General features: G+C 47.5%; 1 protein-coding gene across 1 annotated transcript in view; it reads right to left on the reverse strand.

Moving 5' to 3' along the window:
* The window catches only part of LOC142586851 (uncharacterized), a 119,978-nt gene that overhangs the window by 38,135 nt on the left and 66,084 nt on the right, over positions 1–15,759 (reverse strand). The window contains exon 5 of the mRNA XM_075697721.1: positions 1,581–1,727. Within this exon, the coding sequence (XP_075553836.1) occupies positions 1,581–1,727 (147 nt within the window). The remainder of the gene's footprint in view (positions 1–1,580; positions 1,728–15,759) is intronic.

The following is a 15,759-nucleotide window of genomic DNA, read 5'->3' on the forward strand; positions in this document are numbered from 1 at the left end:
ATATATATATATATATATATATATATATATATATAAAGAGAGAGAGAGAGAGAACTTCGTCTCGAAGGACGCAGAACCGCGCATGAACATTTATGTGGTGGCGAAGTTGCTCGAGTTGCGTAGTTCGCCTGCAAATACTAGCTTCAATATCGGCTCTACCGATATTGAAACAAAATACTCGCAAAGCATTTATCCAATTATCGTCCGTGACAAGGACAATGAAGCACTGCCAGTGGTCAAATGTCATTCAGACGGTTGAATTAATTCAGCACGTGGAGGTCATGATGAGGGAAAACCCTGAAAAGCCGATCATGGCCACTGACGATCAGCGTCAGGTGGCAGAATAACAAATGAAGTTTCCTCTGCATGGCTTTATAGGGCGCCACTCCTAGATTATGGTGCAGCTTGAGCACACAGTGTCTGCGCGACCCAAGAAAGTTTGGTTGCCATCTTCGGTGACCACGTCACGCTCAATATGGCGTCCTAGTTGCGAACATCTAAATCGGTACACCTTTACCCATGGTGGGCGTAGCTGACAGAAAGACGAACGAACAGCCACGCAATGAACAAACTTATTTAATCCTGCTACTGGGGAAGCACTGCCTAACATCAACACGCACTGCCTTATCCGACTCTATAGACATTAGACAAGCCTAATTCCGTCAAATACTGAGCCTGAAACGCCTTTTATTAGAAGCGAAAGAGACACTGAAAAATATTTGTCCATAAGATACCCAATCTCGTCTGAGTGATCGAGACTATTCCTGAAATCAGCATTACGTCCTCGAATACCTCGCGCACCTTGTAGTTGGGAAAACATCCTCTCAAGTTCACACCGACCGTTCAGAATGCATGCAGAGCAACGTAAGCACGTCGTCAATTCACTTCCAAGCGCATTACCGCAGTTCAAAAATAAGTGACGTCCGGCGAATGCATTGCAATGCACCATTATCGTATTTGTTTAAGCGCGGCTACTAAAAAAGCAACAAGCTTTCGTTGGCTCGAGACTGCCAGACACTGTATATGTTACATTTCTATATAGACAAGTTTGCGCACTTCTCATAAGCAAAAACAAGGCGTGTGGCTTGTCCATGTAATATTAATATTATTGGTATATGTTGACCACTTGCTCGCAAAATCTGGGCAGCTTTCATAGATATCACAACACCTGCCTTTATAAGTGTTCTTTAAGAAAGGATACCTTCACGGCGCAATCGCACTTGACCCGATTTTCAGAAGAAATTGAGAAAATTGGATTTTACTAGAAAACCAAGCATTCTACATGCCTGCCAGTGCCGTCGTATATGGAACATTGAGTTCCCAGTCTAAAGAGTCACCCGTCACACCTTAAAATGAACAAATTCATTAAAGTTCACAATCGCGCTATAATTCCTGCCCGATCATTTTTAATATGGCAGTAGCCCACATACACAGCAGATAGAGTTGAGGTCATTTCTGTGTAGTGTTCTGCGGGCGGCCCAGCTTTAAATGTGCTCAAAGCCAGCTTCCAACGTGTAGATTTGCTCCTGACTAAAATAAAAGCTGATGATACAGTTTTAATAAGACGCATATGCACTCACCCTTACGAACTTTTGGTACTTCACCAGGCGGTGGTAGTTGTAATAAGCTGGTTCAACCCGGGGGGATACAAAGCATTTCAAAGCATTTTGGTCAAATATTGAGGTTGACAAGCCGACCATGATGAGGTCTTCCTCCACACTAAGCAACTGCACAGAGAGAAAGGCGACTTTGAGGGTCATAAAATGCTTTGCGGACGATTAAATAAAGTGACCAGCAGCAAGCGTAGAATTACGCCTCTTTATTGAGAGGCTTTTGATAGAAGAGGAAAGCTACAGCGCTACAAAGTGTCACACCATGCCCCGCTTAGCGTTTCCTGTTTATAAATTATGGTGCAAGCACATAAAGTTTAGCGAGCGCATGTAGTGCCTAGCAATTGATTAATTCAGTAAAAAGTGCCAGTAATCGCCAAGAGCTGAATTCAGCGGGATAATGGAGGATAGTAACAAATCACATACTCTCCTATCAGGGCTTTTCCTAAAGAATAATGACCTTTACACGCGATGCTAAGCATTACACGCCCGATTGATTTCATTCGTATCTTTTTCGAGGCATTAATGGCATGGCCCAGGTAGTAGACTGTTGAATAAAGGAGTGCAGCTCTATGCAATGGTTTTATATTGAAGCAATGGCATTGCTTATTCTTCCTTAAAAAATACGGGTATAGTCCTCTGAAATATTGTGCTTGAGTTTCGTTCCCGTGAGCATATCTTGCTTTATAATTGTTAGTCCTAGGCCACAGCCACGACGTAGCTTCAATGCTCGCGTTGATGCTTCGTAGGAGTCGTGCTCTCACAGCACAAATTTCAAGGCTTTCAGTAATCAATTCGAGGGATCTAATTAAGTGTTATGTGATGGCCCGAGAGTCATTTGGTTACCTGACGGATTGGCGTTGCATAATTTTGTATGTAAAGCGGGACCGTTTAATAAAGACAAAAGAAAGAGGACGCGGGGAGGGGCGCTAGTTACTTTGACCGCGAAGTAATTTAATGGTTTCCTACCATGTCGCTGAATGTAATGTACGTAGCCTACAATACCACTAATGTGTCTAACGTCCTAGTGTAATATAGGCACTATGCAAGACCGCATATTGGAAGGCACCTGATTAAACCTCATCAATGGGTGTTTTTTTACCCTGCACACATAGCACGGTGACGAAAGATTTCGCATGCTGCGCTCATCGGAATGTGGCTCCCGCGAACGGCAATCAATACCGCAAGTGGTACTCAGCGGCGAAACACCCCAACTACTGAACCACAGTGATGGGTTTAATCAGTAGAGAAGGCCTCTGCAATCAATGTAGTTGCCGGCGGTGCTTGAACGCACATATAATTCTCAGCAGTAAAGCATCGCAGTGAAAGCACAGCAGGGGCGTTATAACGTAAAACTATTCTAAACTTTTCTATTCGATTTCTGCTATCAGCCCTCCGTGATTGGTCAAAAACTTTTTTGGACCACCCCCACTTCACCTGTCTGTCACGCGACGTCAGGGAAACCGCGATACCTCCCCATCCGATATGATGTGTGCACACTGATTGTGCATGATTTGACCGAAAAAAGAAAAACAGTTATTTCCGATTCGACGCCTTTTCGCCATTAGCCCCCGGCTATTGGTCAAAAGGTTTCTGGCTGCACCCACTTCACCTGCCTGTCACGCGACGTCACAAAACCGCGAAAACTCAACGCGTCAAAGTGACGTGTACGCATTAAAGATTCATTAATATGCCGAACAAAACTGAATTTTCTTCTGAATAGCCGCATGCTGCCCCATTCCGAAAGGAATAAAAGATGGCGGCCGCCGATAGCTCAGGCGCTGGCTACTTGCACCTGCCGGAGAGCATGGGTTTATTTGCGTATAATAAATCTCCTTGCGTGGCCGCGTAACGTTTTCGAGCAGTTTCGGTACGTTTACGATCTCATTCGGCCAATTCTTCTCTGCTGAGGATCCGTTTTAGGGTCATTCTTTAGCTTCCGTTGCATGCCGCCGCGATTTCCGACCAGCCACCACACGCTAAGTAAGGAAAGCGGACCAATCGCAGACGGCGGCACCACCTTCTTCATCTGGTTATCGCTTTTCAGTGCACTGGCTCTGCCCCATCGAATCCCTCTCCACTTGAGCATTCTCCTCCCCTCTTGTCGCCGCTCAGTGTGGGCAATGTTATACGTTGTTCAAGCAAACAAAAGTGTGCTCCTATGAACGAGAAGAGCGTTTGATTGGTCCGTTCAGACAACCCTCCGGGTGACCGCCCGGTGCTTGCGTCAGAGTTTACGCAAATTCGACGTCAGGAGATAGGAATAAAAACATATTGGAATAGTTTTACGTTATAGGGTCCCAGTACTCGTAATAAAACGAAATAGGATATAGATATTAAAGTCTGTACAACCTCAAGCTCCTTTGTCTAGTCATGATGAACAAGCACTGCAGTTTTACGAGGATGTGGAATTAGCAATGAGAAAGGTGCCAATTCAGTATGCTGTAGTCATGGACGATTTCAGTATGACAGGGAGGAGGGAATTACATGAGGCTCAACGTGGCTTGAACCTGGTTATATGAGCGAGAGCGCTGTTAAGCGTGAATGGACACAAGAATAGCGTCACGATGACGGCATGGCGAAGTTGGAGTCATCATCACCATCATCATCATCATCATCAGCCTAGTCCGCTTAGTTACTAAGCAAGGCAATATTATCAGCGAATCGCAAGTTACTAAAGTATTCTCCATTAACTCTTATCCCCAATTCTTCCCAATCGAGGTCTTTGAATACCTCCTGTAAACACGCTTGAGATCGTATCTCCCTGCCTGACGCCTTTCTTTTTTGGGATTTTGTTGCTTTCTTTATGGAGCACTGCGGTGGCTGTGGAGCCGCTATAGATATCTTTCAGCATTTTTACATACGGCTCGTCTACACCCTGATTACATAATGCCTCCATGACTGCTGAGGTTTCGACAGAATCAAGCCCACTGTTGGAGTGGCGATGGTGAAATGACCACGATAGCCTCATGCTCGCAGTATGACAACGAATGCATGACGACTGTAAATGGCGAGGTAACGGCAATAGTCGGATTAGAAACATGGAATGATGACAATGCAATAACCACTATAACATCACGACCATAAGAATATACCCAGTGGCCCAAGCAATTAGAAAACTTGGGTAACTGAATATCATATTGACCGCTAGTAAAGACAAGGGCAAAGTAAGAGAACACAAAACGAAGACACGGGCGGTTTTGTGTTCTCTTCCCCTGTCCTCGTCTTCATTAGCGGTCAATATGATATGCGTTAACCACCAACTAGGCCAAACTGACGTTTTTATGGGTCATTACGTCAGTGTACTAGATGTGACGACTGCATGACGTGCCAGTATGATAAAGCATGCATGAACAGTGTGCGGCAAAATGGCGTGACGATGACGGCACGAGCGGAGTCCGATGAGAGACTTGGAATGAGGAGAACGTAATGACCACAAGGACATTACGGCTGCGAACGCCTTCTGAATGGCTCCGCCTATTAGCCAACTTGGGCCACAAGGTCAGTGTAGCAGGCGCTACGACGACATTGATGTGACGACGGCGGCATGACGAGGATCGGATGAAAAACATAGAAACACAACACTGCAATGACCCCGATGTTATGATGACATGAACGCATAGCTAGTTGCCCAAGCTATTAGATGACATGGAACACTGGCTTAGCGTAGAAGTCATGACGATGGCTGCATGACAAGAGTCAAATGACGGATCTTTGTGGACCACGACGGCCTCACGACAACGTTATGACAAGGAATGCGATAAGACTGTATAGCGACAATGGCGTGGGCACAACGGCATGACGAGAGTAGGTTGAAAATCTAGAAAGACAACAACGCAACAACCATAACGGCATCGCGGCTTCGAGGACATGCCTGGTGCCCCAAGCTATGAGAGAAAATGGGTAACTGCATCGGCGTAGAAGGCTGATGACGTCTGCGTGACCAGAGTCAGATGACGAAGCTTCAATGGCGACGGTGGAACGACCACGATGGCATTACGACCACAAAAACATACTTAGAGGCCAAATGTGGTTGACAACTTGGGCCACTGGGTGGGCCTAAGAGGATCGATAGATAGATGGATTCAAAACGCCTAAGTAGGCAATGAATGCTGATCGCATTAAAAGGTAGTAAAAAGGCAGTAACCGGTGCAGTCACTGAGTTTGCCACCCATTGCTACTCATTTACTAGCTGTTTATTACGGCCAATAATTCAAACTCAAAATGGTGCTTTTAGTGAACAATTAGTAAGGTTCACAGCTCAGTTATGGAAAAGTCATATACCAGCGTCGCCGGTGGTCTCCTATGCGTTGTAGTGGCTTACCTAACACGATTTTTAAATAAACTGTAGTTCCTATCATTATCTTCGAGTAATACACTGTACAGCGTTTGATCGCACGTACGTGCAGACTATACGTTATACAGATATTGGCTCATAACTTTGTTCATTTGTCCAAACACCTAAGTTCTAGCCTTTACAGCCTGTGCTCTTAAAGGTTGCGTCTATGCTGGATGACCGAGTTATCACGCTAAGAAATACGTATCATTCTACGGAAAGATAACCAAGTGGATATTGCTCACAGTCGAGTAAAGCAGCCGCCGGAAATCCTTTTGTTGTTGCCATTCAATTTAACAATTATTTGTAATTAGCTCATTTCTTATTTACTGCTCTGAATTACGTGCTGCCACTGAATAATTTTTAGATAATTAAAAGAGAACTAAAACTGGCATTTTGTAGCGAGGTAAATTTTGCCTGTTTATTTTTTTGCAGCAGATAAAAGAAGCCCTCGAAAATAAAAAAATATCACGCAGGTAAAAAAAAATAATAAGTCGCCGTTTTGCTCGAAAGGCGAAGCATCGATTGCGATAGCGAATTAGCGGACAGCTATCTATACAAAGTAAGCATATTAATCTTATCGGTCTTGTGAATGTGTAGACATAGCCATGCTAACTAAATTAACAAGCATGGTTTCACGCGCGCACGAGCAGACATGAACACATCTCACTAGATCACCACGGATGCTCACTGTCAAAGCAGTAGAGTGATGAAGCGCGGCCCCAGCAGCCAGTGAATTGAGTTACGTGCTGCGTTTCTGATCAACGGGAACTAAGCTGCGAAAACACAGCGCGCAGCGGACTATGTCCCCGTCGTAGATGGCTTTCAAGATATAGTGACCCGGGTGTCGCGCGCGGCCACTCAAGCAGGCCGTAGTAGAAAGCGCCCCCGCTTCCCACCTTCCCCCCGAATCCTTGCGCGCGATGGAATACAGCGCGTTTCCTCCCCGCTTTGCTCGCCTGCATGCGCGAGATTGAGCCGCAATCGGCGGCTCACCCTCGCACGCTTTCACTGGCACATACAGCACACGGCGCGCGGCGACGATTTTATCGCCCTTGGAGTTTATGCGGAACCTCACGCCGGCAGCAGCGTTGACGCCGACGGCAGAAATTCGCCTGGAGGGTCCATATAAGTCCTATCGCAATAAACGCAGTGAATTGAAACACGCTCCACAGAAGCTAGCGCACTCTTTGCACGAGGCATCAGTCACCAGTTCTCAGCCCTGTTATCCCCACCAAGGCACTGCGCTGTCGTGGGCAGGGCGCACCATATAAAGCGACTGCTCTGCGACTAACTGCTATGGAGCTTGATTGAAGGCGTTGCTTATTGGAACGCGCGGATGGTTGGTCACGTGATGTCGTTAATTTTACGTGCGTTTTCTTATCAGCCAGAAAATACACACGGGCGAAAAGAACTAGGCTGAAAACATCCCAGCTTTGACTTTTAAATTTTTAGATCAGCTACCCTTGCTGCGCGTTGTATACAAAGGCGAGCTTTCCAGCCTTTGTGGAGGCTCAGTGCGGCGGCATCCAATCATGTTCAGAAATAAAAATTGTTATTGTAACAGCCCTAACTGCAAAAACAAAGCGTGTCAATGCGACGAGACCAAGATCGCAGGCTGACGCGCAGTACGAACACTCCCCTCACACTCCGTCGCCGTGCCGAGCGAAAGTACAGGAAATCGAAGTCACCATTTCACTCAACTACTTCTCGCCAAGACCAACGGCATGTACTTTGACAGCTTGTGCAACTCGATAAGCAAAGCTGGAAGACATTGTATGGTGTTCAGGACCCCCTCCCCTTCCCCGCCGCCAAATAAAGAACTCTCTCTAGTATATGGCAGGTTGTACGGAGCCTCCAGGCACACACGCAACAATTGCATCCTTTGTGAACCGTGGCAGTAAAGCATGGTCGGAGTGAAGTGGACGGGGTTAAATGTTGTTGCGAATTACTTGTAGGCGCATCCAGCTCAGCAGGATGGCTTTCATATTGCTACTCGCTGCCATCTTCTGACGATCCCCTCGATCTGCCCTTCACTATGCATGAGCTGGATACTGGGATCTCTGCCTCCTCGCTCGTCCGTTTCAGGGCCTGGTTACATCACTTACTGTGCTCTTTGTGATCTCAGCCAGGGAGCGCGGATACTCTTTCTTCCCTTCTACAATTACACGTCGGATACGGCGATAGTTCGGGAGAACTGGAAGTGCAGTCGTATTGTGGTACGTCTGAAACTAGGAATGCGCAGACGCAAGCTTTCCTCCTATAGGCCTATCGATCTAGCCAGATGCAACGGCAAAGTAATGGAACGCGTTCTGCTGAGAAGATTGGAATGGCTCTTGGAGAAAAATGCCACCTTACCAATCTTTATGAATGGGTTCCGCAGAGAACGTTTATCAATAGACGGTGTTATCAACCTCGTTTCATGCGTAGAACAGGAAAAACAACGTCGGTAATTAGTGCGCGCAATTTATCTGGCATAAAAGGTAGTTACCATAACGTTCTTCACGATGTCATTCTTCATACGCTTGAAGGCCTTTGCATAAGTGGTAGGCCCTACGCGTGGATATTCGGCTACCCTAGTGGACGTACTATTTCTACGTCGACGACTGACGGTGACACGGACAGACATCAGGTTGGCCGTAGGCTTCCACAAGCAGCGGTTCTCAGTCCTAGCTGTTCAACATCACGCTCATTAGCCTTCGAGCTCAGCTCCCTGACAATGTTAACATCAGCGCAGAAGCGGACGGCATATGCATATGAACATCTGGAGTAACGCGTCCAGAAATACTTGCAAGACTATACAACGGGCCACAGCCATAGCATCAAAATACTTATGCCGTCAAGGCCTGCAACTTTCCACAGCAAAATGTGCTGAAATGGCATTCGCAAGGAAAGCAATGACACGGTATCCGATATTTGTTGATGGAACAGTTATCCCTGCTGTCATGCACAATAGATATTTAAGTGTCGTCATTGACCGCAGCCTATCTTGGTCGAAGCACGTCAGTGCCCTACTACGAACCAAATTATCCAGCTTTATATTCATCATCCGTTTGTAGCTGGACTAACAGGTAGACAGGGCTCCTCTGAAAAGTATTTTGCAGCTGTATCAGGCGTTGTTGGTGGGCTACCCGCGATACAGCGTACCTGTGCTTTCCAATATACGTTAATCTTACCTTCAATCGTTGGAAAGCCTTCAGGCTCAAGCTCTGCGAACATGCTTAGGCCTGCCACGGTATACATCGACTTCCGGAACCATAGAGGAATCACGTCCTATCCAATCGAAGTTTACGTGTCCTACCATCGGTAGAGGTGCCAGCGGGATATAGACTGCGGCAGGACTTTTCGCCTCCCGGCTAAAGTCAAATGGCGCCAAACCAGAATGTTTTACCTGATTCGCGTGGGCGTCACATTCACTCGAAGCTATGCACATCTCATCGGCCGTGAGGATAGCCCGAACTGTGAACGCTGCCGAGTGTCTGAGTCTTCAACATCTGTTTTCCGACTACCCTCTTCACGGATCACAGCGGAAAATGCTGGCTTCAACGCTACCGGGCATTGGCAGACAAACATCGCCCGAAAGTGCTATTTTGTCCGCAATGTGCGACGGTACAATAACATCAATAGCTACAAAGGCTGCTCGAGATTACTTGAAGGTCACCAGACTGGATGCAAGGCTTTATGGAAAACACCGTGTTAGTGTATATATGAATCGCTTCTTCCTGTCTTCATCATAATCGTCACATCGCTCTTTCTGCCCCCTTTACTTTTTCCCGTGTAACGTAGCACATTAAAGCACGCTCGCTCATGCCGACCTCTCTGGCTTTCTCACCCCTTAAGTTTCTGTCAGTTTCCTAGAAATGCTTCACTGACAGCATGGTATTCATGGCGGTAATTAGAACGTTTGCTAATTGCAAATAATCATTAATTAATCTGAATCGCACGAATAACAATATTACTTGCGGTTACTCTACACACCTTTGAATAATATACACCTGGTTATCATAGCGTAGAATAGGCTGTCTTTTTCAAAAACTTGATGCTGGGACACCCTGTCTATGTCCCTGCAGTAGTTCTTACCAACATGTCGCGTATTATAGCCCTATCATTGTATTGTGCAGCGCCTTGTGTTCCTCTTTGTTGTTTGTTCGTCTCCCTGCAGTTTATTGCACACTACCTAATGTTCCCATCAGGACACTTTATAAATATCCCTAAAGTGTGTAGCAATGCGGTCCTTGCATTTCCTTCTTTGTTTTCGCATACGCGTTTAAAATACGCTTCTAGAACAGGAGCGATATTATTGTTCCTTGGCAATGGAATTACTGAATGTGAACAAAAAAGGCCCACTAACAAAATGGGGTAGCGCATGCCACTGTACCGGGGCCTATACTAGCTATGCTTCGTAAACTGATCATCTGTGCTAGTTGTATGCACCACCCCCATTTGTGTAGTAATGCAACAACCAGCCCGTTACTAGCAGACCTTACTAGAATATGAGTTAACCGTGACATGCAGTTACTAGCTTTTGGTTAGTAACTGACCTGATATTTTTAAGAGCGTACAAATTCTACTGAACTCGTACTTAGCGAAAAGGGAGTAGGTGGGATACTATGACAAATAAGAATATTAAGGCAAATGCGTAAGGATCAATTACAAATTTTGTAAAGAATATTTCTTTTAGCAAGTGTCGAAATCGTTAGGTGGTACTTTTACGCCAAATTTCCCAGTAAGGTCCTTAAAATATTGTTTCGTCAATTCTAGTGACCTTAACTCCGCGTGCTCGCTTCACAACTCTAGCATGATATGGTATGCACAATACAGGATCGAAATAAACTAATATAACATCACGCGTGCTTTAGCTTTCGTTATACTAAAGCGTGTGCTACAGTGTCGCATGGTGACAAAGTAACCTGAATCACCCTCCCCCTACGCATTCTGCCATCCTTTCGAGTTTTCAAACCCCGAAAGTTACAGGCACAGTAAATAAAATTATTGATAAAATTTAAACACTCCCTGTTTGCCTAGAAACATTATAGCAAAACTTGATTGAAGTATACTGTACCACTGACGCAATAAAACCTAGGAGCGCAAATCAAGAGATCAGAGAGAGAGAGAAGAAACTTTATTAATGAATGGTCCGGCAGGGAGCAGAAACAATTAATACACTGGTCGAGCGCCCATTTGCGAGTGTAGTTTATTATAGAAATCAAATGATATTGCTACGAAAGGCTGAAAGAAGAGAGAGAAAGACGAACATCGGAGACGCTGGCTGGCTGCGTGTTGTTGGTGGTCAGCCACCTTAACTCCTCTGACTCGTCCTGTATATATATTGTAATTGCAGTCTTTCTATACTGACAACATCCCCGTAACATATTGGTGGGAGGTTCAGGGCACCACGGCTGGAAACCGCTTTCCTCAGTGAACGTCGCATCACCGTCCGCACCATGAATGACGTTGAGCACGCGGGATCAACGTCGTTGCCGCCTCCAACCTCAACGTCGCCAGCTACGTTGCTGTCACCTTCGGTTGTGGTTGTGCAACCCAAGGACCCTGGACCTTTCTGCGGGACCCATGGCGCCGACGCCGAAGAGTGGGTGGTTATGTACGAACACGGGAGTGGAATTAACACATGGGACCTAACGGTATTGCTAGCTAACATGTTCTTCTACCGAAGAGACACGGCAAAGGTGTGGTACGAGAACCACGAAGAGGAGCTAGCCGGCTGAGACCAATGCAAAGAGAAGTTGACAGAGTTGTTTGGCAAACCAGCCAGCCGTAAAATTGTTGGAAAGCACGAACTGGCCTCCAGTGCCCAATCCCCCACGGAGTCCTATGCCTCGTGCAACCAGGACGTGCTGGCACTATGTCGTATAGCCGATCACGACATGACAGAAGCTGAGAAGCTCGAGCACGTACTTAAGGGCATTGCTGACGACGCATTTAATCTATTTGTGGGGAAAAGCTGCTCTACAGTTGATGTTATCATTAAAGAGTGCCGACAATTCGAGCAGGCCAAAAGCCGACGCGTCTTGCAACCATTCGCCAGAATTCCCAATACTGTCACAACGTCGACGTGCAAAGATAAACCCACACAGCAGCATGCGTCGCCGTCAGAGGACGTGGTGCGAATCGTTCGACGTGAACTGGACGCGACGGCGCCCGCAGCTTTTTGTTCGCGTAGCCCTGATGCTACCACTTTTTCTGTTCCTCTCGTACAAGCCATCGTTCGCCACGAACTTGAAAACATTGGTTTACATTCTGTGTGTGCTGTCTGTGTGCATTATGTGTGTGTGTGCCAATCCCATAGCTAGCGAACGCCCTTCAACTATGTTCGATTCGCTCCCACGCTTCTCTCCACGTTATCGCAACCCCACAGAGTTGAGAACTATGGGTGACTAGCCCATATGTTTCAACTGTCGCTGCATTGGTCATGTTGCCCGATATTGTCGCGACACGTGGCCCGACAAACCTGAGCCGTTTTGATGCAAATATCCGCAATCTTTCGACACCACCCAGTCTAAGAGCGCCGACATCTCTGTTAGGAACACGTGGTACAGCCGCTCACCATCGCCGCGCGGACAACAGTCTCGTTCACCGCAAACACGTCGTGCATCTTCCTGTTCGCTGCAGCCACGTCGCCTTTCGTCCCCTGTGGCGTTTGGCCGCACCCTTTCGAAAGACTAAGAAATACAGCCCTCGAATGTGGTGCTGCATTGCCTACTACCGCAGCAATCCTTTGTCTGTGCCCACAAGGAGAAGTGCAATAGACGTTAAAATAGACGGTACATGTCCAAGCACTCGTCGACACTGGAGCCCACATATATGTGTGACTGCTAGCCTGCGTAGGCGCTTAAAGAAGGTCCTCACCCCGTCAGCTGCCCGAGTGCTTAGTGTGGCCGACGGCGGCGTGCTGGTTGTTCTTGGAATGTGTACTGCGCGTTTAATTATAGCTGGCCTCCCTACTTTTGTTCTATTTGCTGTGATCAACAACTGCCCTCACGACTTTATCCTTGGATTTGACTTTTTGTCCACACATTCTGCTTTCATAGACTACGCGACCGGCGTTCTTCAGTTACGACTGCCTCAACTCGCCGATGATCCGAGTACAGCCCCACCGCACTTGGGCTCGCTTCAAGATGTGCGTCTGTCTCCCGAGGCCGTTACTTACGTCACTTGAACTGCCCAGCCCCTGCGTCCTGACGGTGAATAAGTGCTTCACCCCATCATCGATATGCTTTTGACCCGGAACGTTTCTGTTCCGCATACGTTGGTCACAGTTAGTAATAGCGACGTCGTTCTACCACTTCTGAATTTCATCCTGTGCCCTCAAGTGATTCCGACAGGCATGTTCTTGGCCAGCGTTTCTGGTTGTTCCGAAATTGACATTGAGAGTCTGAATGCCGAGAGTGGCTTATTAGCGCCATTTGCAGCTCACAGCTCTGGTTGTTTAACGGATAACTTCGCGAAAATCATTGCACCTGACCTCACTTCAGCACAGGCTACGTACATACGTCTCCTGCTTGAATCATACAGTGACATCTTTGAGTTCGACGACGGGCCTTTAGGCCAAACATCTGTTCACCACCGTATAAACACTGGCGACACGAATCTTATTCGTCGGGGTCCCTATCATGCATTGCATGCTGAACGTCGAGTCATCCAATCAGAAGTGGACAAAATGCTCCGCAGAGGGGTCATCGAAGCATCAGCCAGCACTGGGCTTCGCCTGCCGTTCTAGTGAAAATCAAAGATGTTACCTGGCGTTTTTGCATCGATTATCACCACATAAACAAGATCACGCGAAAAGACGTCTACCCACTACCACGCTACCACTACCCACTGTAACGCCTTGGACTGCTTGCAGGTAGCTAAATACTTCTCGTCGATCGATCTTCGATCCGGCTACTGGCAGATTTCAGTTGATGAAATCGACCGCGAGAAGACGGCCTTCATCACGCCGGACAGCTTATATGAGTTCAAAGTCATCTCCTTTGACCTATGCAATGCTCCTGCGACATTTGAACGTATGATGGACTCTCTTGTGTGAGGCCTCAAATGGACCACCTGTCTTTGTTACCTTGACAATGTTACTGCTTTTCTCCCATGTTCGGCAGCCACCTTACCCGACTAGCAGCAATTCTTGCGATCTTCCGAAAAGCCGGCCTTCAACTGAACTCCACGAAGTGTTAATTCGGGCGCCGTCAGATTACTGTGTTGAGACACTTCATTGGCGCATCCGGTGTCCAACCAAATCCAGAAAAACTTCGCGCCGTACGCAGTTTCCGTATACCACTTTTGCTTCTAACGTGCGTTGCTTCGTCCAGCCTGTGTTCTTACTGTCACCGTTTCGTCAAAAACTTCGCCCACGTTGTTCGGTCTTTGACAAATATTTTAAAGAAAAACACGCCATTCTCATGAGGCCCGGAGCAGGCTCACGCGTTCGCCGCTATCATCGGCTTTCTAACCACCCCTCCCATACTTGCCCACTTTGATTGACTTTCCCACCGACCGAAATCCACACTGACGCAAGCCGCCATAACATCTGTACCGAGTGTGCGATAGCTTACGCCAGCCGCCTGCTAACACCTGCCGAGAGAAATTACTCCATCACCGAGCATGGAGCGCTTGGCTTTAGCTTGGTATGTCGCCAACTTCCAGCCATATTTGTACAGGCGCGCCTTTTCGGTCGTTACACACCACCACACACTCTCCTGGCTGCCTTCCTTCCGGCACCCGACGGGACGGCTTGGTCGCTGGGCTTTGCTGCTCCAGGAAATTTCACTTATTGTCAATTGCAAGACTCGATGCCTCAACAAAGACGTTGACTCTCTCTCCCGTCACCTCGTGGATCCTCCCATTCCTGTTGCGCATAATCCGATGACCTGCGTGATGGCTATGACTGACATGGCCGACATGCGCGCTGAACAACAACGCGACGCATCCTTACTGTCCATCATCGCCGGGGTGCAATCAGCCAGCACCGACGGCACGTGCCCTATTTTTGTGCTGCATAACGGCATCCTCTACCGCCGCAATATCAACGCTGATGGTCCTGAGTTGCTCCTCGTCCTTCGTCGTCATCTGCGATCAGTCGTTCTCGGACAAGTTCGCGATGCACCGATGGCGGGACACCTTGGAGTTTTGAGTACATACGACCAGGTACGACGCCGGTTCTTCTGGCCGGGTCTCTCCCCCTCTGTGCGTCGTTATGTCGCAACTTGCGAATTGTGTCAGTGCGGGAAGAAACCTCCCCTGGCACCTGTCGGACGACACCATCCAAGTGAAGTTCCATCTGAACCGTTCCTCCGCGTAGGAATTGACCTACTTGGTCCTTTTCCGACAACCACTAGCGGGAACAAGTGGATCGCCGTCGCTACTGATTACGCGACACGCTACGCGATAACAAAGGCGTTGCCGACTAGTTGCGCAACAGACGTTGCCAACTTTCGCCTCCACGACGTCATTGTCCACCGCAGTGCACCTCGACAGGTACTTACAGACCGTAGCCGCTCCTTATCTCGAGCTGTCAACGATCTCCTCCGCTCTTGTGCCATTGAGCACTAGCTGTCCACCACCTACCACCCACAAACGAACGGTCTTACGGAAAGTCTCAACCGAACAATCACAGAGATGCTGCCGATGTTCGTCTCCAACGATCACCGAGACTGGGACGCCACGCTCGCTTGCGTGACGTTCGCATATAACTCGTCCCGATATGACACCGCAGAATATTCACCCTTATATCTCTTGTATGGCCGCGACATCACATTGCCATTTGACACCATCCTCCCTTCTGTGCCACGTGTTGCAACT

This window comes from Dermacentor variabilis, chromosome 7, assembly GCF_050947875.1.
Source record: "Dermacentor variabilis isolate Ectoservices chromosome 7, ASM5094787v1, whole genome shotgun sequence".
In the NCBI taxonomy this organism is placed as follows: Eukaryota; Metazoa; Arthropoda; class Arachnida; order Ixodida; family Ixodidae; genus Dermacentor; species Dermacentor variabilis.